General features: G+C 35.2%; 1 protein-coding gene across 2 annotated transcripts in view; it reads left to right on the forward strand.

Annotated features, from left to right (window-relative positions):
• Positions 1-19,721, forward strand: part of LOC131075753 (uncharacterized) — a 34,720-nt gene extending 14,999 nt beyond the window's left edge. For both annotated transcript variants that reach the window (XM_058012649.2, XM_058012642.2), the window contains one exon: positions 19,126-19,721. In XM_058012649.2, coding sequence (XP_057868632.1) covers positions 19,126-19,371 — 246 coding nt within the window. In that variant the 3' untranslated portion in view covers positions 19,372-19,721. The remainder of the gene's footprint in view (positions 1-19,125) is intronic.
• The last annotated feature ends 342 nt before the right edge of the window (positions 19,722-20,063 follow it).

A 20,063-nucleotide genomic window follows, 5' to 3' on the forward strand; every position in this document is an offset into this window, starting at 1 on the left:
TATTAGGCCTTCACCCACACAATCCTTCCAATTCCTGATATATGTTTACATATAATTCATTTTCAATTGTCATTCTACTCAAATTTGTTGTTATTATTATGGAATATTTTCTCTCTTTTTCTTATTTTGGATCTATTCATTATTAATATTGCTATTGTTCTTTTGCTCTATTCTCCCCACAATTCTGTGGAATGATATTCCGGTTTCATTGGATTTTTGCTGTTTCTTTTACATCATATGAAAAATTGTTACAAGTGGTGGTATTAAAGCAACAATTAGGGGAATGGATCTGTGGTTTGAAGGCAAAGATTCAAGAATAAGGCTTTGATAAGGGCTTCCTTCTGGTAGAAATCTCCCTCTTAACCCAAGGGCTCCTTTTTCTCAGAGAAAATTCCCTCTTCACTTATTAATCATAAATCCATTTTTTGATATTCTGTCCTTTTTACTCTGTATTTTTGGTATGTTGTCCATTCTCTTTCTGTAATTTTGGTCTTTATCTTATTTTGTTCATTTTTTTTGACCTTTGACTGTATTAGAGACATGCTGTAAAGAATATGGAAGATAATTGGAAATTCATCTAGATATGAACTGGTACATAATTTCATTGGCTAGTCGCCATATACATGAACTTCAAATAGTGACAAATAAAGGATTGCCAACATAGTGTAGATTTAGATGAAGATTATCTTTGATAGAAAAGATCAAAAACAACATAATTACCATCCAGATTTATAGAAATTTGAACACTAAACAGTCACAAGATTGGATTTTTGTAGATGTAGGCCAATTTTGAATCTGATGGTGAAAATTGCATAGCTTTCATGTTCGGCAGCAAAATTAAATTTTGTTGATGGTGCTTGGTTAGTGTTATCTAGCAGCATATGTGCTTACAAAGCAATGATGAATATATAGCAACAATACTCCATTGGATGAAGGTATTAATGAGTTTTACATAGGTGAGTGAAAGACAACTAGCTCTTCCATTATGGAATGTGAGGAATGTGAGAATATATTTATCACTAGTTTATGTCTAACATTGAAATGAATCTTTTGCCAATCAGGAACAATTTTTGTGGATTGTCTCCCACATTTGTTAAGTTTTCAATTCTGCATTAAGATGTTTGGTTGTTGATGTTGTTCTATAATGATATTATTTGTTGGGGAAGCTTAGTATAAATATGGAAAGCAATTAGATGACATAAAACTAAATTGGTTTACCATGAACACATAGAGAAATCATTCTTTGGAGTCACGTATGGTGGACCCACCTTTGGGATCAATAGTTTAATGTGATTCAATCAGGTAGTGAAAGTTAAAAGTGTAGAGAATTCTAGAGTTTTGATAGTTGTATCCTAAGTTATGGGTTTAGATTCGGGTTCGAGAACCCGGTTTGAAGCATGAATTAACATTAGAATGTCACCTAGCATCATATAAACAACAAAACCACCATAAACTTGTAATTATAGCATCATGATCATACCATCATAGTATAATATACATGAAGTTCAATATCAAAATAACAATATCGAGTTCAAGTATCATTGTTTCAAAAAATGGAACTTTAGTTTTAAAGTTAATAACTTAATATTCACTATGTTCTCATGATCCAACAAGAGACCTACAAATGCAACCACGATAACGACCAAGCAAAACACTCCTCACATCATGTCACCCATGATTATGTTAATGCATGATAGCTTTGGTAAGATAAATGATTGAATGAGAGATAAATGAAGTCTCTCATTCAATCATTTATCATATCGATAATTATGATGAAAAGCTTCAAGCAATTAATTCTTCATTTGATAGCCATTCTACATTTGCATATAATTAACCTATTCAGTTTGATCAAATCCTTAACGTCGATAATCATACTATATCATTGTTTATGTTCATTGATTACTAAATCATGCTAATGCATTTCGATTTGTATCGATTAACATAATTGATAATAAACAAAGGATTAATTGAACACCGATTGATATCGGGTTATATGTGCACCGATTAATATCGGGTGGCATGATAAAGTTACACTGATAGTTATCAGTTGTTAAGCATACGTCGATAGTTATCGGCTGTTAAGGTTAAGCATACGCCGATAGTTATTGTCTGTTAAGATTATGCATACACCGATAGTCATCGGGTGTTAAAGTATAAACATATACCGGTTGGCATTGGTAATTAATATGCATTGTTTGTTATTAACAAAGAGGCACGATCAAGTAATGTCTTGATCGGTCATGACCGATCAAGGCATTGCTTGATCGTACCCCGCTTGTTATATATATATATATATATCGAATGGCATTCGTGAGAAAGGACATAGAAAATGACAAATGCTCCTCTCACCTGCTATACAAAAGAAGATAGTCAGATTCATATGTTAATTCAGTAATATATAGAACAAGATAATATTAAATAGAATATAACTTGCATATTGAAGACAGGCTTGCAGGAGGTGATGACTTCTCTGCATGGAAATTCAGAATTCAAATGATTCTAAAAGAAAATAAAGTTGAATCATTTGTAAAGACTGAAACTGAAGAACCTGAGACTGAACCCGACAAAGCAATTTGGAGAGAAGGAAATGATAAGGCTATCAAAATCATAGTTGATGGGGTAAGGAACGACATAATGCCCATTATAAGGAAACATGAAACAACCTTCAACATGTTCAGAGCACTTGAAGACGCTTTTGAGATATCTAATGCCAGTAGAACCTTGGCTCTAAAAAGAGAAATAAATCACATAGCCATGATAAAAGGAGAATCAGTCAATACCTACTTCATGCGAATATCTGCCCTAAGGGATGAACTGGCAACCCTTGGATATGAGATCCAAAGCAAAGAATTAACCCTCATTGCTCTAGATGGGTTGCCCGACATATGGGAAACATTCGTCCAAGGCATCAGTGCAAGGGATAACTTCCCAAAATTCGATAGGCTAAAGGTTGATTGTCTTCAAGAGGAATCGAGGCAAAATAAGAAAGGGATCAAACATAAGAATATAGATGAAGATCTTCAAGTTATTAATACGAACTCAAATAAGAAAGGCAAGCAAAAGCAATTCAGGAAGAGAAAAGGTCGTCACAACAAGAACACCTTCAAAAAGGACCTCTCTCAGATTCAGTGTTACAGATGTGACAAATTTGGGCACTATGTTGCCAAATGTCCAGAAAGAGCTAAACATGCCACATTTGCCAAAACAGGAAAATCCAAAAGAGAAGAGAACTTCGAGAAGTATGTACTCTATTCAGCACTCACAAATCAAGCATCAAATAAAGTGAACTCCTGGGTGATCGACAGTGGCTCATCCAAACACATCACATGATTCGGAGAAGTACTAGACTCAACGAAAGAGGAAAATGATGAGGAAGTAACTATCGGAGATGACTCTACACACCCTGTCAAAGGAGTTGTAACCTGCACCATCAAACTAAAGTCGGTTTTATCATTACAACTTAGAGGAGTGCTATATGTTCCAGGCATCAAGAGAAATCTAGTCTCAATATCAGCACTGGAGGACAATGGATACATAGTAACCTTCATGGACAACAAAGTATTGGCTTGGCCAAATAACTCATCCATCAAGAAAGCTAAAACAATTGGTCAAAGACAAGGCTATTTGTATGAACTATGTACAGAGCCCAACTTAGCCCTAATTCATGAGACCACAGATGCCAATGAAATCTGGCAAAGAAAACTAGGCCACCTAAATTTTAGAGCTTTATCATCAATGGGAGACCTTGTCACAGGTCTACCTAAGTTAAAGCAATATCATTCAGGGGCATGCATGGGATGTGCCCTAGGTAAAAATACTAAGGGTGCCTTTCAGAACAGTACTAGGAAAACAAGTAAAATTTTAGAGTTAGTTCATTCTGATGTATGTGGATCTATGTCCATGCCTTCATTGGGGGGATTTCTGTATTATGTAATATTTGTTGATGACTACTCTAGGAAAACTTGGATCTACTTTCTGAAATGTAAAGAATTAGAAGAGATCCTTAATAGGTTTAAAGAATTCAAATCACTAACAGAGAACTACTCAGGAAATAAAATTAAAACCCTAAGAACTGACAATGGGGGGGAATACACATCAGAAATATTTAAAGAGTTTTGTAAAAATTCAGGGATTAAGAGGGGGAGTTAACAATACCTTATAATCCCCAACAAAATATAGCTGAAAGGAAAAACAGGACAATAGTTGAAGCTGCCAAAGCTATGATTCTTGATCAGAATCTAAATATCAATCTTTGGGCAGAAGCAACTAGCACTACTGTATATATTCAAAACAGATGTCCCCACTCTCACCTTGAAGATAAGACCCCTGAGGAAGTCTTTACCAAATCAAAACCTGATATTAGCCACCTTAGGATATTTGGATGCCCTGTCTATATTCATGTACCTAAGGAGAAAAGATTAAAACTAGAGCCTTCTGGGAAAAGGGGACTCTTTGTAGGATATAGTGAAACCTCCAAGGCTTACAGGATCTATATACCTGGTCAAAAGAATATTGAACTAAGTAGGGATGTGATCTTTGAAGAAGACTTAGCCTTCAAAAGAGCCCAAAGCTCTCTAGACCCTGAAGTCTATATCCCCAACCCTAGCATAGATAGAGATCCTTCTCCTGAGCTTCAGAGGGAGAATCCTGAGGAAACTATAAGTGAAACTCAAAGTCCACCTAGAGAAAACCTCAAGAAAAGACCACTATGGACCACCAAAACTGTAGCAGAAGCTTAGAAGTTTGTTGCTCCTCCAGGAACCTTCAGGGAAAGCAAAAGGCCTAACAAATTCGCTAGCTATGTTGCCCTTATGAATGATCTCTCTAAAGCCGAACCAAACAATGTATCAGAGGCTCTTGAACATCAAGTATGGAAGGATGCCATGTCTGAAGAGTATCAGTCCATTATGAAAAATGATGTTTGGGAGATTGTTCCTAGGCCAACTAAAAAATCTGTTGTTTCATCTAAATGGCTTTTTAAGATCAAACATGCTGCAGACGGTAGTATTGAAAAACACAAGGCTAGATTTGTAGCTAGAGGGTTCTCTCAAAGAGAAGGAATAGATTATGAAGAAACTTTTGCACCCGTTGCCAGATATACATCAGTAAGAGCTGTATTAGCCATTGCAGTAGCTAAAGGGTGGAAGGTACACCAGATGGATGTTAAGACAACATTTCTAAATGGTGAGATCTCAGAAGAAGTCTACCTAGAGCAACTTGAAGGGTTTGAAATTTATGATGCAGAGTCTCATGTGTGCAGACTCAAGAAAGCTCTCTATGGGCTTAAACATGCTCCCAAGGCCTGGTATGAAAGAATTGACACCTATCTCTCAGGATTAGGCTTCTCTAAAAATGATGCAGATCCTAATCTCTACCACAAAAGAAATAAAGGTAATATGCTAATGTTGATTTTATATGTTGATGACTTATTAATCACAGGAAATGATTATCTTATAGATCAATGCAAGAAAGATCTATCCAAAGAGTTTGATATGAAGGACTTAGGACTCCTTCATTACTTCCTAGGATTGGAAGTATGACAGAATTCTGACAACATTATACTAAACCAAGGAAAGTATACCTTGGATATATTGAAGAGATTCAGAATGCTAAACTGTAGGCCCATGACCTCTCCTATGGAAACCAATTTACGTAAACTTAAAGAAGCAACAACAAAGTCACAATCCACTGACTCTACTTAATACAGACAGATGATTGGGTTCCTGATGTACCTGGTGAATACAAGACCAGATATCTGTTATGCAGAAGCTAGTTCATGTGTGAACCTAAGGAGATACACCTGGTTGCAGTAAAGCACATCATGAGATACCTACAAGGTACTCTAAACCTTGGTCTCAAATATGAGAAAGTTGACATAAACCTGCATGGATTTACAGATTCAGATTGGGCTGTAAGTGTAGCTGACTGAAAAAGCACTTCAGGGTGTTGCTTCAGTCTAGGTTCAGCCATGATATCTTGGATCAGCAAGAAGCAGTCTTCAGTAGCTCAAAGCTCCACCGAGGCAAAATACATTGCAGCTTCTATGGCGCCCGAGAAGTAGTATGGCTTAGGAAGTTGCTTGTGGGGTTGTTTGGAGAGCCTATGAAACCCACTGTTATACATTGTGACAATTAGAGTTGCATAAAACTCTCAGTAAATCCAGTGTTCCATGACAGATCCAAGCATATTGAGATTCCATACCACTATGTGTGAGATATGGTAGACAAGAATGTGATCCAATTAGAATATGTTTGTACAGGGGATCAAACTGTAGATATTCTAACCAAACCTCTTTCCAGAGTGAAGGTTGATCACTTCAGAAAAGGTTTAGGTATGATAGAAAGGTAATTTGCTTTGTAATCTGTATTTGCATATCAATAAGATGTTTAATGTGTAAACTTCTTTGTCATGATAGGACATTTTGGATTTTGAGCCCCTGAGTTCTTATCTAAGAGGCGACAATCTCTCAAGATAATGAACACTTGCATGGAGACATTATAAGGTGACGATCTTATAATGTCCAAATCAGTTATCATGTTGGATCTCTGGTGTGTCATGGATGTGCCATGATTGTGTTGTGATAAAAACATTTGTATAAAGTGTTAGTGCACATATCACAACTTGGATAAGATGAGAAGTTAATCCTTCTCATATGATTATCCTTAAGTATTGTGTGTTTAGGCAATACTGATATCACATGCTTAAGTGATATCCTGTCTTCACAAGATTGACGTGATGGACATCTGTATCACATGTTTAGGTGATACTTCATATCATGTGATTAGGTGGTATGATTTTCTAGAATGTCAAATTGAGTAAAAAATGCTAACTATCATTTGAATTGTGATGCTTGAATATATTGTTTACATTTACCTTACCTAGCTAAGAGGGAGTGTTAATGCATGATAGCTTTGGTAAGATAAATGATTGAATGAGAGATAAATGAAGTCTCTCATTCAATCATTTATCATATCGATAATTATGATGAAAAGCTTCAAGCAATTAATTCTTCATTTGATAGCCATTCTACATTTGCATATTATTAACCTATTCAGTTCGATCAGATCCTTAACATCGATAATCATACTATATCGTTGTTTATGTTCATCGATTACTAAATCATGCTAATGCATTCCGATTTGTATCGATTAACATAATTGATAATAAACAAATGATTAATCGAACACCGATTGATATCGGGTTATATGTGCACCGATTGTTGAAATTACCCTTTCAGATTAATATAAGAACCCAGAAATCAGAATTAGCTCCTAATTAGATTGTTTGCTGATAAATAGAGATAAGCAAAAATGAACACAAAGACACAAGTACCCTGGGAAAACCTCCTTCTAGGAGGAAAAACCCAGCAACAACAGATCCTCAGATCTGATTAGGCAATAACCAATTGAATTTACAATGAGCTTCACACTTGAAGCTAAACTAATCACAGTAATAATTCTAACCTAGGGCACACTGTAATAGAGAGCTTATCTGCCGATGTTACAGTCACAAGAATGAAGTTCGATGTCCCTTAAATGGAATTTGCAGACCTCCAACGGTGATCGCTGTGCTCCTGAGCAAGTTTGCTATGCTACCACTGCAATTCCAATAGGGTTTGCTGTGTATTGATGATGTTCGCTGCTTACTGGATGTGTTCGCTGCTTGCTGTCTTCTAGATGAAATTCGCTGATCACTGAAGGTAGTTCGCTGCTTGATAACATAGATAATATTCGCTGAATGTGTATGTATCTTAAACCTTGCAAGTAGCTGAAATATATATGAGGTTCATCTTCTAACTTATCTCTAGGTCGGCCCATTTATCCTTGGGCGCTAAAATCATTTTGCATATAACAATAACTTAGTATATTTCAATATAGGGTCGGCCCTATAATGAAGCATGAGTTTCTTTTATGTTTGGCGTGGAGGATATAAGGGGGCCAGCCCTATTTTACACATAAATACAATAGATAGGGCCCTGCCCTATAAGGATTCGGATGATGCCTTAAGGCAATCCGAATCCTATTTATTTTCTAACCTAGTTACAAATCAACACCGATTAATATCGGGTGGCATGATAAAGTTACACCGATAGTTATCAAAGGTTAAGCATACGCCGATAGTTATCGGCTGTTAAGGTTAAGCATACGCCGATAGTTATCGGCTGTTAAGGTTAAGCATACACCGATAGTCATCGGGTGTTAAAAGTATAAACATATACCGGTTGGCATTGGTAATTAATATGCATTGTTTGTTATTAACAAAGAGGCACGATCAAGTAATGTCTTGATCGGTCATGACCGATCAAGGCATTGCTTGATCGTACCCCGCTTGTTATATATATATATATATATATCGAATGGCATTCGTGAGAAAGGACACAGAAAATAACAAATGCTCCTCTCACCTGCCACACAAAAGAAGATAGTCAGATTCATATGTTAATTCAGTAATATATAGAACAAGATAATATTAAATAGAATATAACTTGCATATTGAATGTAAATTGAACATCATTTACAGATTAAACAAGGAACATGTCAAGGTGTAGGTAACAAAGGCTTTGAGTAGCTGCCATACTCATACAAGCTGGAATAGCAACCACAACAAATTGCAACTAATCCAACCTAACCATACCTCAAACCAACATATTCAAACCATTGTAGATAAAACTTCATGCCATCAACATATCATCCCCAAATCGCAATCAAGTCTCTGTATATCTATCCTGCTATCTCAAATGCAACATACCAATGCACAAATGGCCACAAACAAGGCCAACTAACAAAGTTTGCATGAACATTGAATCAATCTCATGGATATAGACAATCCACATCCAAGTAATCCCATTACAATCAAATGGGTGATTAGCCCACACAATTCAATAACTTGTAGATCCAAACAATGAAAGATGCAAACTCATCATCACATTAGTAACGTGCAAACTAAGATATCAAAGAAGATAACTTGACATATATATCCAAAAACTCTCATTGCATGGACAACGCCAAATCTGAAAAATAGATCAAGGCATACCAAGTCTACTTATAGTACTTCACATAGAGGACGTGGCTAACTCTTCTATCACAGTGTGTAAAAGAAACATACAATGATATGCCAAACCTGCAAACAAATATGAAGCAATACATCTCCTCACAACCAGTCTCCATAGCTCTCACAAGTTCTCCACACTCAACAAAAGAAAGAGATCAAGGAACCTCCATGTTGTTATGAAAGAACGATGAATAACACTTGACCACAAATATAGTGATCACCATGACTTCACACAAATCTTAAATCTAATATAATGTGAATACAAACATCCAGGAAGAAGAGCAACACCAAAGGGATAACTTGCAAATCAAATCATATCCTTGTACAACACTACCGCGTTGTGTAAAGTAAGATCTCCTTTACCATTCTCAAAATGAAAGGATATCAACATCTAACATTCAAATTATAATGAAAACATGGCAGCAATAGATGTAAACCTCTCATGCCATTTTTGCCTCTATCAAACATCTTTTTGAGGGATGTCTTGAAGGCTTCCTGTCTCCATCTTGTTGTATTAATGCCAAGATATCTTTTAGTGTTCCCAATCTTAACTCTTCTCAAATTTGCTTTGGCTCTTCCTCTCACTAATTGTCCAGCTTTTATGATGCGTCTTGTAATCATTGGATCATGGGTGTTGCTTTGTGCAGAAACTGCTTTTCCTGAACAAGTTCTGGATAGGTATTTATTGTTATAAGAGATGCCATGTATAATTTTCATACCAGTCTTGGTATATTTGCATACAGCTCCGTCTGCTTCATAAATTGGTCTCATCATCCTAATCAGTGATGAAAAAATCGCTAAAAAATTGCCTAAATTGCGATTTATCGCGAGTAAAAAATGCAGACGATTTAATCGTCATTTAAATCGTGGAGTAAAAAATCGCGACTATCAGACGCAAAAAAATCGCGACTAAAATGTAAAAAATTGCGATAACGGTGAAGAGGGTTGGTGAAAAACGTGTGGTGAAACAGAAGTTTCTGCGATTTTATTGGCTTTCTCCCTCCAACAATGAACAAAATTTTTGGCGAGGTCTTTACACTTCTTTAAGGGACTCAAGTAGTTGAAATTATTTTATCTTAAAAATCGTTAAAGTTCACCAAGTTGCGTGTAGTGGGACGATTGAAATTGCTTCTTACCAGTGGGAAATTGAAATTGCTTCTTAAGGAATAGCTGGAAATTAAATAAAGGTATCAAATTAAATTTTATTTTATTGAAATTGCTTCTTACCAGTGATTTATATAAAGGTATCAAATTATTTAAAAAAAAATATCTTATCGTGTAATATTTATTTATATTTTTTAAATGATATTTTGTTTTATTAAATTTTTATTTTTATTCTAAACCTTATCGTGTAATATTTATTTATATATTTTATGTGATATTTTGTTTTATTAAATTTTTATTTTTATTCTAAATTATAATTAAAGTTAATCTATTTTTTAAAATTATTGTAATATATTAGTATTTTTTACATTTTTTAAAGAATATATTTTTAAATTTTTACATTTTAAGTTGATTTATATATGATGGAAACCAATAATATGTTATTATGTTCTATAAATTTAGTGTATATGTATTTTTTAAGAATATTTTAAGAAATTATATATTTTCAAATGTTCGATAAATTTGCCGATTTATTGCTGATTTTTTTCCGATTCCCGATTTTTAAAATTTTTTCGGCCAAAAGATTTATTGCCGATTAAGATATTTACATCTTTGATCCTAATGATGATTTGTGGCCTTACTTTTGCAGTACATGGTACTCTCGACCATCTTGGGGCATCTATTATTTTTATACACTTCATTATATTTATTGCAAGTTTGGAACACTGGACTGGTCCTCTGAAATTGGTTTGGGTCCCCCTATTTATTGCAACCACACCTAGCCATTTACCAAGGGTTCCTCTCCTATGACCAGGTCTTCTTTTGTTGCTAGCTTGCATTGTCATTTCTTGATAGAAATTTCTAGCACATTATTCTTTTCTTAGCCTAACTGCAATCAATTCTTTGTATCGTGGCTATTGTTGTTGTCGATGACAAATCACTTAACCTTTCTTTTCATTCTTTTCTACATCAGACACTCTGCCTATCATTTTTTATATATTTGAAGTCTGCTTTAACCCAAGTCAGAGGACAATATTAAATAAAACTATTCAGCTTGATTGTGTACTTGCCAAAAATATTTGCTAAATCCTGTATTTGCATTGAGTATTACAAAGAGTGCACAACAGAATGGAGCTCTGTAAGAGTTAACAAACATTATCTACAAATTAAACTCCAAATTATCTGATATTTGTACGTATGTGGTGGTGAAGTATATAGTCCAATGTTTTACGAAGAATCCTCAATCTCTTCCTCTCTTGTTAATATTTGGTAATTGTAGGGAAATTTGCTCATCAGTCATTTTGTGTTGTTACTATCACTGTCACCATCTAAAGCTGTATCACTCACCATCGTTGTCTGTATGGTCCATTGAAAAGTAGAGAGAGAGAGGATGGAATAGAAGAAAAGAGAAGTGGCATGCAAAAGAGTGGGGTGTGGGGCCCACTCACAAACAGTATAATTTGATGGCAAGAGAATGCAAGTACATTAGTAGTGTAGCAGGAGCAGGGGCAGTGGCTATAGCAGCAGGCAGGGATAAGATTTGATGTGTTATCTCATCTCTCAATAAAAAATTCCATTTCTAAATCTCCTATTTATGGTGTTGCAGAGAATGCACAACAGTGTCCTTGCCTTGATTATCACCATCATGACCAAGAAGTTCTGTTACGTATTGTTTGATAAATTATGCCAACAAGTTATGGATTCAAATTGGCCTAGTCAATGGAGTACTAGGAGAGGTTACAATTATTGTCAACAAATTAGACTGCAAATTGCTAGATATGCCTACATATGTGGTCATGAAATTTGTACGAGTTAATCAATAGACTTTTTAGTGTGGGGTACTACCCTCAAGATTTATGAGTCATCACAGTTATTAATATGCCAGACTAATTATTTCCTTGCTCATGGTCATCAGTACATAATGTTTTTTGTGGCCGCCAATGTAAGCATGCAAACCACTCAATAGATTTTTTTCTAACCTTCATTTGCAGGAAAGGTTGATGTGGACAAAGAGCAGCTGGGTTGTATGAACTGTCATGCCTGGCATCATGCACACTGCATATGTCCTTTGTAGGAACTTATGTAAACATATTCACTGTTGCTTCCACCTGCCTATCTTTGCTGCATAAGAAATTAACTTCTAAATCTTAAGTTTGTATGTCTTAAGGAAGCAAGAATGTGCATATTATAGAATTTTGAGAGAAAGTAATTATGGAGAAGATGCAGAGTCAATAAAGATGCTGGGGCCAAAAAAGAATAGAGATGCTCACAAGTGTATGTAGCATATATCTTTTAGAAGGGCATAAGGCCTATGCAATTGACAGGTTAATTTCAGCAGACACCTATGCTGTTAAATATTATCTGTAGGGATATAGATGAAAAAATCAGTATGTTTCAGCAGATATTTAGAACAAACATGGTTTTTTTCCAAACTAATTCCTGTAAATCTATTTTGAGTTTCTGCAGTAAAGCCTTATGGAGTAGTCACGTAGTGCATATGTTAAATGAGGTCCAGTGCATGAAAGAACCGACTTATGAGTGTATTCCAGATGGACATGTCCTCCCCTAAAAATGAGCCATTTTGGGGATAGGGATGAAATGTCTCCCTGCTGCCTGTGAAAGGGGATGTCCCTGAGACACTTCTGCCAAAGCAGGGAATGTCCTGAGGGTATACCCAACTGCAAGGGACGTTGGAAGGACTCCCTGACATCCCTGGATATCTGGGAACGCCTGGGCATCCTTGAACTGTCTCAAAACAAAGTTTCTCTATGTCATGATAGCAATTTTGATTTGTGTGGAAGCTTTTAACAGATAAATGACACAATGACATATACAAATGGTTGACTTAGAAGAAAGAAGGAATATTTACAGTGTTTGTGGATGCAAAATAAACTATTAAAATTTAAAATAGCTGTTACTGTTTTCGTTTACTCGGATGCATGTTCTCCTATCTCAACTTTAGAAAGTTGGTGGTCAAATACTTCTTAATTCATACATTACTGACACCTCGGGCTTAGTAGAAAGTGGGAAGTGGTGAGGGTGGGGTGGTGGTCAATTTTATCAAGTTTTTGTAAATATTTTGAGTTTGTGCTGACTGCTGTAAGGGGATTCTAAAAACTGAGAAGAAAATAAATTGAAAAAAATCAAGAATGACACTATTCTTGTCTTCAATTGCATACCCTCATCATTTAGACTGGTCAGATTTCCAGCTTCATTGCTAGTTCTTTGAAGAATGAATATTTGATCAGAAATAATGAAAATTTGGTGTTAGAGAGAAATTTCAGTGATGAAGTTATGGAAATGACATGCATCATGTAGGTACCATGTGATCTTGAGGGCCTTAATTTTGGGCTTAATGGTGTGGGCTCCACCCCCATGGTCCCCAAACTGCATGGTAGATGCTGCCCCTCGACCTTGTTGGTCACATTCTACCATTACCCGGACCCCTGTGAGGGGTGTTGCCTCTCAAATCCCACTGGGGGAGCTGCCCCAAAACCTTCATGAGGGCAGGTGTGTTCTTACCCAACCCCACGAGGGGCTTTGCCCCATACCCTTGCTTTGGTTTTAAAAAGCCAAAAATAAAATATGTTTTGGACCCATGATATATTATATTTGCACCTCTAGCCACCATTCCTCCACCATTCTGAAATTGGGGCCTGTAGTCCCCTGACCCTGGAATCCATTTCTCTGTTCTAAATCTCGAAGAAACAATGCTTATGAATTAGCTATGAAGGTGCAAGATCCATCAATACAAAACAGGACCATTTTAGTTTGTAGGTTGCTGGTAGGAAAACATATAATATTTTGGGGACGTCAGGGGACAGCAAAGGGGATGGCTATATAAAATTATATATACATTATAGAATCATTCATCATATTGACATATACATTATAGAATCCTTAAAACACAACAATCTTCATGTTATCAAACATTGGTAGCATTCTCGTGAATAGTTAGTCTATATACTTTCATTGAAACCCCAATAAATTGATCAAAGCATATATTGTTTAGAGTGTTAGACCCGAGGAAACGTCCCCAAGCTGTCCCCATCCCCAAGATGTCTCCAGTATGGGGACACAGTCAGAAAACCCCGGGGACACGTCTCTGTGTATTAGTGATAATAATATAATCAAAGAAATAAATTCATTGTTCAAGCAGATAAGAACAAAACCCATTTTGTATCATGTAGAACTCTCTTGCAAATTAGGGAACTCTATGAAGTTCAGATATGTGCACTGCGCTGAAGCAAAGAACAATATTATTTCGCTGCCACAGATGGGTCACAAGGAGATGGTACCAATAGAGACTCCAACATGTATATGATATTGTAGGCCATCTCCAAGTATATCGGAGGAATAAGCATATCAGGAGAGATATGAGAGGGCCCCAATGTTTTGGAGTTCCCACCTCTAGAACTGCATCTGTCTTAGATGTGCAGGATCCTCAATGTCTATCTTTGCATATTAGTTATGAATCCTAATTAAGGCTTTGACTTGATGGAAGCTTTAGGATGTTTATTGAGATTAGGCTCCCACCTGTACAGATGATGGGGGAATTCATCTTGATGAAATTAATGAAAGATGCTCACCTTTTTATCAAAACAGGTTTTTAGTGTGACAATTACATCAAATATACAGTAGTATGCAGGGAGTAATGTTTTTGTCCCAATGGATATTTGTTTAACAAGCGGTTACCTTTTTTATGGTTGTGCTTTTGGTCCTGATTGTTTATTGCTGCTTATTTAAATTTATATTTTCTTGCAATTTGGAATGCCATTTTCTATAATAATGTTGTGATGGTTAGAAATTTGGAATTGTAATGGAAAATTCAAAGCTATATGCATAGCCTGATTGAATCTGATCTTCACTTTTCTTTCTATGTGGGAACTGGAAGACCTCAAATCTATGTTTATTTTTGAAATGGAAGGCCTCAAGCCAATATTTTCTCTTGGTTAAATATTATTAGGTAACAAGATGTGTTTGACTGGGTCAAAATTTCAAAAAAGAAAATAAATATTTAGCATAGAGGATTGATTATTGTGAGCTTAGTTAATTATGTGGAATTTTCCTGATGCTGGACAAAATTCTTTTTCTGTTCACCACTCTTGGTCAAAATTTTGGGATTTAATAATTTGCAAAAGTTAGCATGTCAATTCTTTCTTAGGTGTCCTATGTCCCTCTGTGTTGTCTTTCCACTCTAACAGCTCTGCTGTAAAACACGTCCTTGTTCCCAAAAGAGAAAGTTTCCTTCCTATTGGAAAGGGTGGTAGTATGCATATCTGCATGTTGCTTGCATGACTGACTGATGTTAACCTCAGGTAATCCCTTCCATTAAGTGAACTATTGGCAAATACGTGCTTTTGAACAAGTCAAGAGTAAATGCTGCCCGAATCATTGTTTTGATGTGGGACATATAAAAGGGGCATGCATAATGTAATGTCCTTTTTTCTCAAATTGAGTCAAATTGGTGGACCTGAAGCCTATATTTTATCCCCTTAGGCTGAAGGGAAGACTTGCAGGGGAATAATAAAATAATAATTTATGAAGTGGTCCAAAAGCACCTTAAAGTATAACATTGGAAGGTGACACTTAATTTATTATTATGAATTTGGGCTAAGAAGCAAAATAAGAATCATAAACTGAAAAATGGTGAATATTCAAATAAAGAAATAATAATTATAATTAGAAAAGGGAAGGTTGAATATTTAAAATAAAATAAAAAATGCAGTTTTTAATTACTTTTTAGGGTTGGCTGGAAAAGGCACATTCATTCTATCATTTTCAATTTTTTCAGAAACCCTTGTGCAGAGCTTTGGTTTAGTATTTCTACTTTAGAATGTAAACCCTCTTGGATCTTTGGCAATTAGAGGACATAAATATTTTAGTTTCCAGAGTAGACTTATTTCGGAGATTAAATTCGGGCTTATAGGTTATTGTAGGAAGCAGGTCAAAAAATAAATATATTTCATTTAAATTGCAGGCATCGTTGCTGCAGAATAAATCAGGAGATTCTGTTCTCTCTCCCAGCCCTACCCTAATCCTCCTCTTGACGCAAGCTTTACAATTTATTGGGTGAAAGAGCATAAAAGAAAATAATAATAATAAATAAAGAGGAGCGCAGATCTACATTGCTGCCATCTCTCTGTTGAAATGTAGCAGAGACATAAAAAGAAGAATATTCATAGTCCGGAAGGGAGAGGCAGGTATAAATTTGCAAAATTTACTTGGGCCTTCAGCTAGTTGCCTCCCAACTAGGCCGCTAGGTTTTAAAGGAAAATAAATAAATAAGGGAATTCCTTACAAGCTGTGGGGCTCCCTAAAGTCTGCAGCTGCCTATTATCTCTACCACCACCATTTGAATGCCATTCGCTGGATGCGACTTCAGCATGGGACAGCACAATTCTAAGAAGGGGCTTTGGAAGATGATAGATTGAAATAGGGAAGCTAGTGCAGTAGTGCAATTTTGTTTGGGAAATTCAGAATGTTTGTGGGGTCCAAACACCCAGCCACTACCATCTTGTTTTAATTATTACTGTAGAAGGGGATCACAGGGAAAAGGGATGCAGCCAATAATAAAATGAGGAATTCAGATTGGTAAGGTGCGCATTTCAATTTGTGTTTTCTTTCCCATCTGCTGCATTCCTTGTGGCCCTTTTGGCCACTAGTAGGTCAAATTTAAAAGGCTCTGGAAATTATTGAAGGTGTTTGCAAGCATAAGGAGAATTGACCAGGTTAATTAAAATTATCTAAATATTACTCAAATTTAAATAATTTATTTGAATTTGAATAATTCTGTTATTCACATGGTATGTATAGTCCATTCCAAAAATAAAATAAAATTGCATTGTTGTAAAAATTTAAATTTTTGGTAGAAATTGCCGGAAAAAATAGCAAGGCACATTTCACATAATGAACTGAACGAAATATTTAAGACTTTGATGATGTTGTATATATACGTCTTCATGCATCACATTATGCTATATTACATGTTTGTTTTGTAGTTCATGGTTTTAAATTTATGAAGGTTAAGTAAACAAAGGAATGGTCTTGGAAACTTATCAGTGCATTATTGAGTTGATTGATAATGTATTATGTTAAATTGTGATTCATTAGCTGTGGATTGTCTATAAGTTCTATTCGAGGCACTGTGTGTGCGGAGTACTCATATATGGGAGCTGTCCATGTGCTCACGTGTGCATAATTGATGACAATTTTATTTGTTAGCTTGTCTTGAGCAAATGAACACTTTCTTCAGAATTGCAATTGTGTTATTTTAATACTTGTAAAGTCCTTAGAAACAGTATCCAAGATTGCTAAACTTGTAACATAATTATTGAGGATGTTAATAAGAATTCCATTTGATCCTTTATGACCAGGACAACTATGTAGCTTCAGGAAAACATATGTGCAATTTAAAAGAAAAGCAACAACCTTTTCATCATACGAGGACAAATTAAAAGTACATAAATTATAATTATCACAAGACTTTATAATTTTTTATTTTAAAAAAAATTACACTTAGATATGTGGTATCAATATTGCACATATGACAGGAAAACACACTTAAATTCGATACTAGGGAAGCAACAACAAATAAGATCTCTGTTTTTAAATCCAAAAGTCTCATCACCGAGGTCTCTAGTAATAACTTTTTGGTTGGGACTTTGATCGTTACAACTTAATGGTTGTTCCTTCATTTAATTTTACTACTGACTGGAAAACAAACTAAACAACAGAGATTCCAGTTACGTGTGATGAAGACGACATCAATGATAACCAAAACTTAATTGAAATTTGTCAGTCACTTTTGCATGAATCAATAAAAGTGTAAAATAGAGACACATTTGTTACATGCATTCTGGGTGTAAGTAACTTGTAAAAACAAACTATATATCTTGAGTATGCTAGAGGTTATAATTCACAGAATTTGTGAGTCACTTTTGCATGAATCAATGAAAGTATAAAGTAGAGAGACGTTTGTAGTAACTTGTAAAAACTAACTATATATCTTGAGTATGGTAGAGGTCATAATTCACATAATCAAAAACCAAATATGTGTACAGCCGTTAATTTAAATTATTATTAAATTATATGATCTATGTCTAATTTTAGATGCAATGGCAAGCTTATGACAAATACTTTGCAAATTTGGGTTTCTTTGCAATTTTATGATAAATATTGGAGCTCACAATCATTTGCTTGAAAAAAGCTCTTTATTTCTTTGGCAATTTCTACTTATGCAACAAGGCTAGTTCACTTTTATCTCTTGGGACAAACTTTTTGGAAGGCTTGACTACTCTAGACTCTAGTAAGATGATACTTGACTACTCTAGACTCTAGTAAGATGATAAGGGCTTAAGTTTTAATCCTTTCCCAAGTATCTGATTGTCTGATGTCCATTTCTTATGATCTGCTGTCAATTGATGCTGACATCTGTGGAAGAACCAGATGCACCAAGAAATTCAATTTCTAGAATGGGGTCCCTGTATCCTACCTGTACCTACATCTGTTATCATATTTTGATTTTTTTGATTTGCTTATTGATTACAAATATGTTGCTTATTCGAGCATCAACGTGAGACCAATGCAATCTCCTTATGAGAAAACATGTGAGAAATCACCTATGGAAGACCAAGAGTGACTACATAGAAATCCACTTTTATTTAGAAACCACCTCCATATTAGAAGCCATCAATGGAAGACCAAGAGTACAACTTAGAATTCCACTTTAGATGCCCCTATGGGGAATTGAACTTTGATCTCCACAATGAAAACCTAATGTTTTAACCAATCCCTTGGACCATATTTTGATTATGTTTCTAGTCCTGCTAATTAATATGATTAATATTATGGGTTGGATTCTGTCTTAATTTCCAGTGGTGAAGGGTTGGATGGATGTGTGATGGCTGCAAATGAAGTATTTATTGATTATAATGGAGTTTTTAACATAATGCCTCACTATTGTTGCAGGGAACAGCTGATAATGTAGTTGACTGGGCACATGGAAAGACACTATGGGAGCTAAGCAAAGAAAGATATGATCCTTTGTGGATAAAAGGTGGTGGCCACTGCAATTTGGAGCTGTACCCTGAGTATATACAACATATGCGAAAATTTATCAAAGCAATGGAGAATGTAGAGACAGAAACTAATCAAGAACATGACCAGCAAAAACAGCAGCGTTCAAAATGTGTCATGTGCTTGAAGTGTAGATAAACACCTGTAGTTTGTTCTCTTCTGAATCAAAAGAAAGACAAATTAAAGGAAAAAAAGACAAATCTGTCCATTTCTTTTTTTTCTGTCTCATAATTGCTAGGACTAGAGGATTTGTTTCCAATTTCTAATACAAGAGAATAAACCTATGGCTCAGATGCATTCCATTGTTTAATTTGGAATGTGCAAGATGTAAAAATGCATATAGACATCACTTGTTTTACATGAATTTCACACCTTGATGGACGGATGAGTTTTTCTTTCAGATTCTGTATGCTTACTAAATTGTACTAGTAATTTTGGAATCCTCAAACGGACGAATATAAGTTCTCCAAGAGAATGAAATATTTACATGTGTTGTGTACTTGCATTTACGTTAAATTTCTTGTAAATTTCAATATAGATTCAGATTGGTAGATCATCAATTTTTGTTGTGTCAGATGAATTGATTATCTAGTTGTCACAATGCATTTTGAAATTTAGACATACATTCATAAATTTATGATGATAAAGGTATGAATCAAATCAATCACTTTCTGTTCAGCAGAGTTTGACAAGGTCACCATCCTGTCAAAAAACTGGCATTTACCAATTTTTGTTGTCAATAACAGTGCGTTGCAATTAAGGAAGAAAAGTGGATCCTAAAATAATATGTATTCAGATTAGCTCAAAAGACACAAATTAAACAATCATAT

Source organism: Cryptomeria japonica, chromosome 10 (genome assembly GCF_030272615.1).
Source record: "Cryptomeria japonica chromosome 10, Sugi_1.0, whole genome shotgun sequence".
Classification (NCBI taxonomy): Eukaryota; Viridiplantae; Streptophyta; class Pinopsida; order Cupressales; family Cupressaceae; genus Cryptomeria; species Cryptomeria japonica.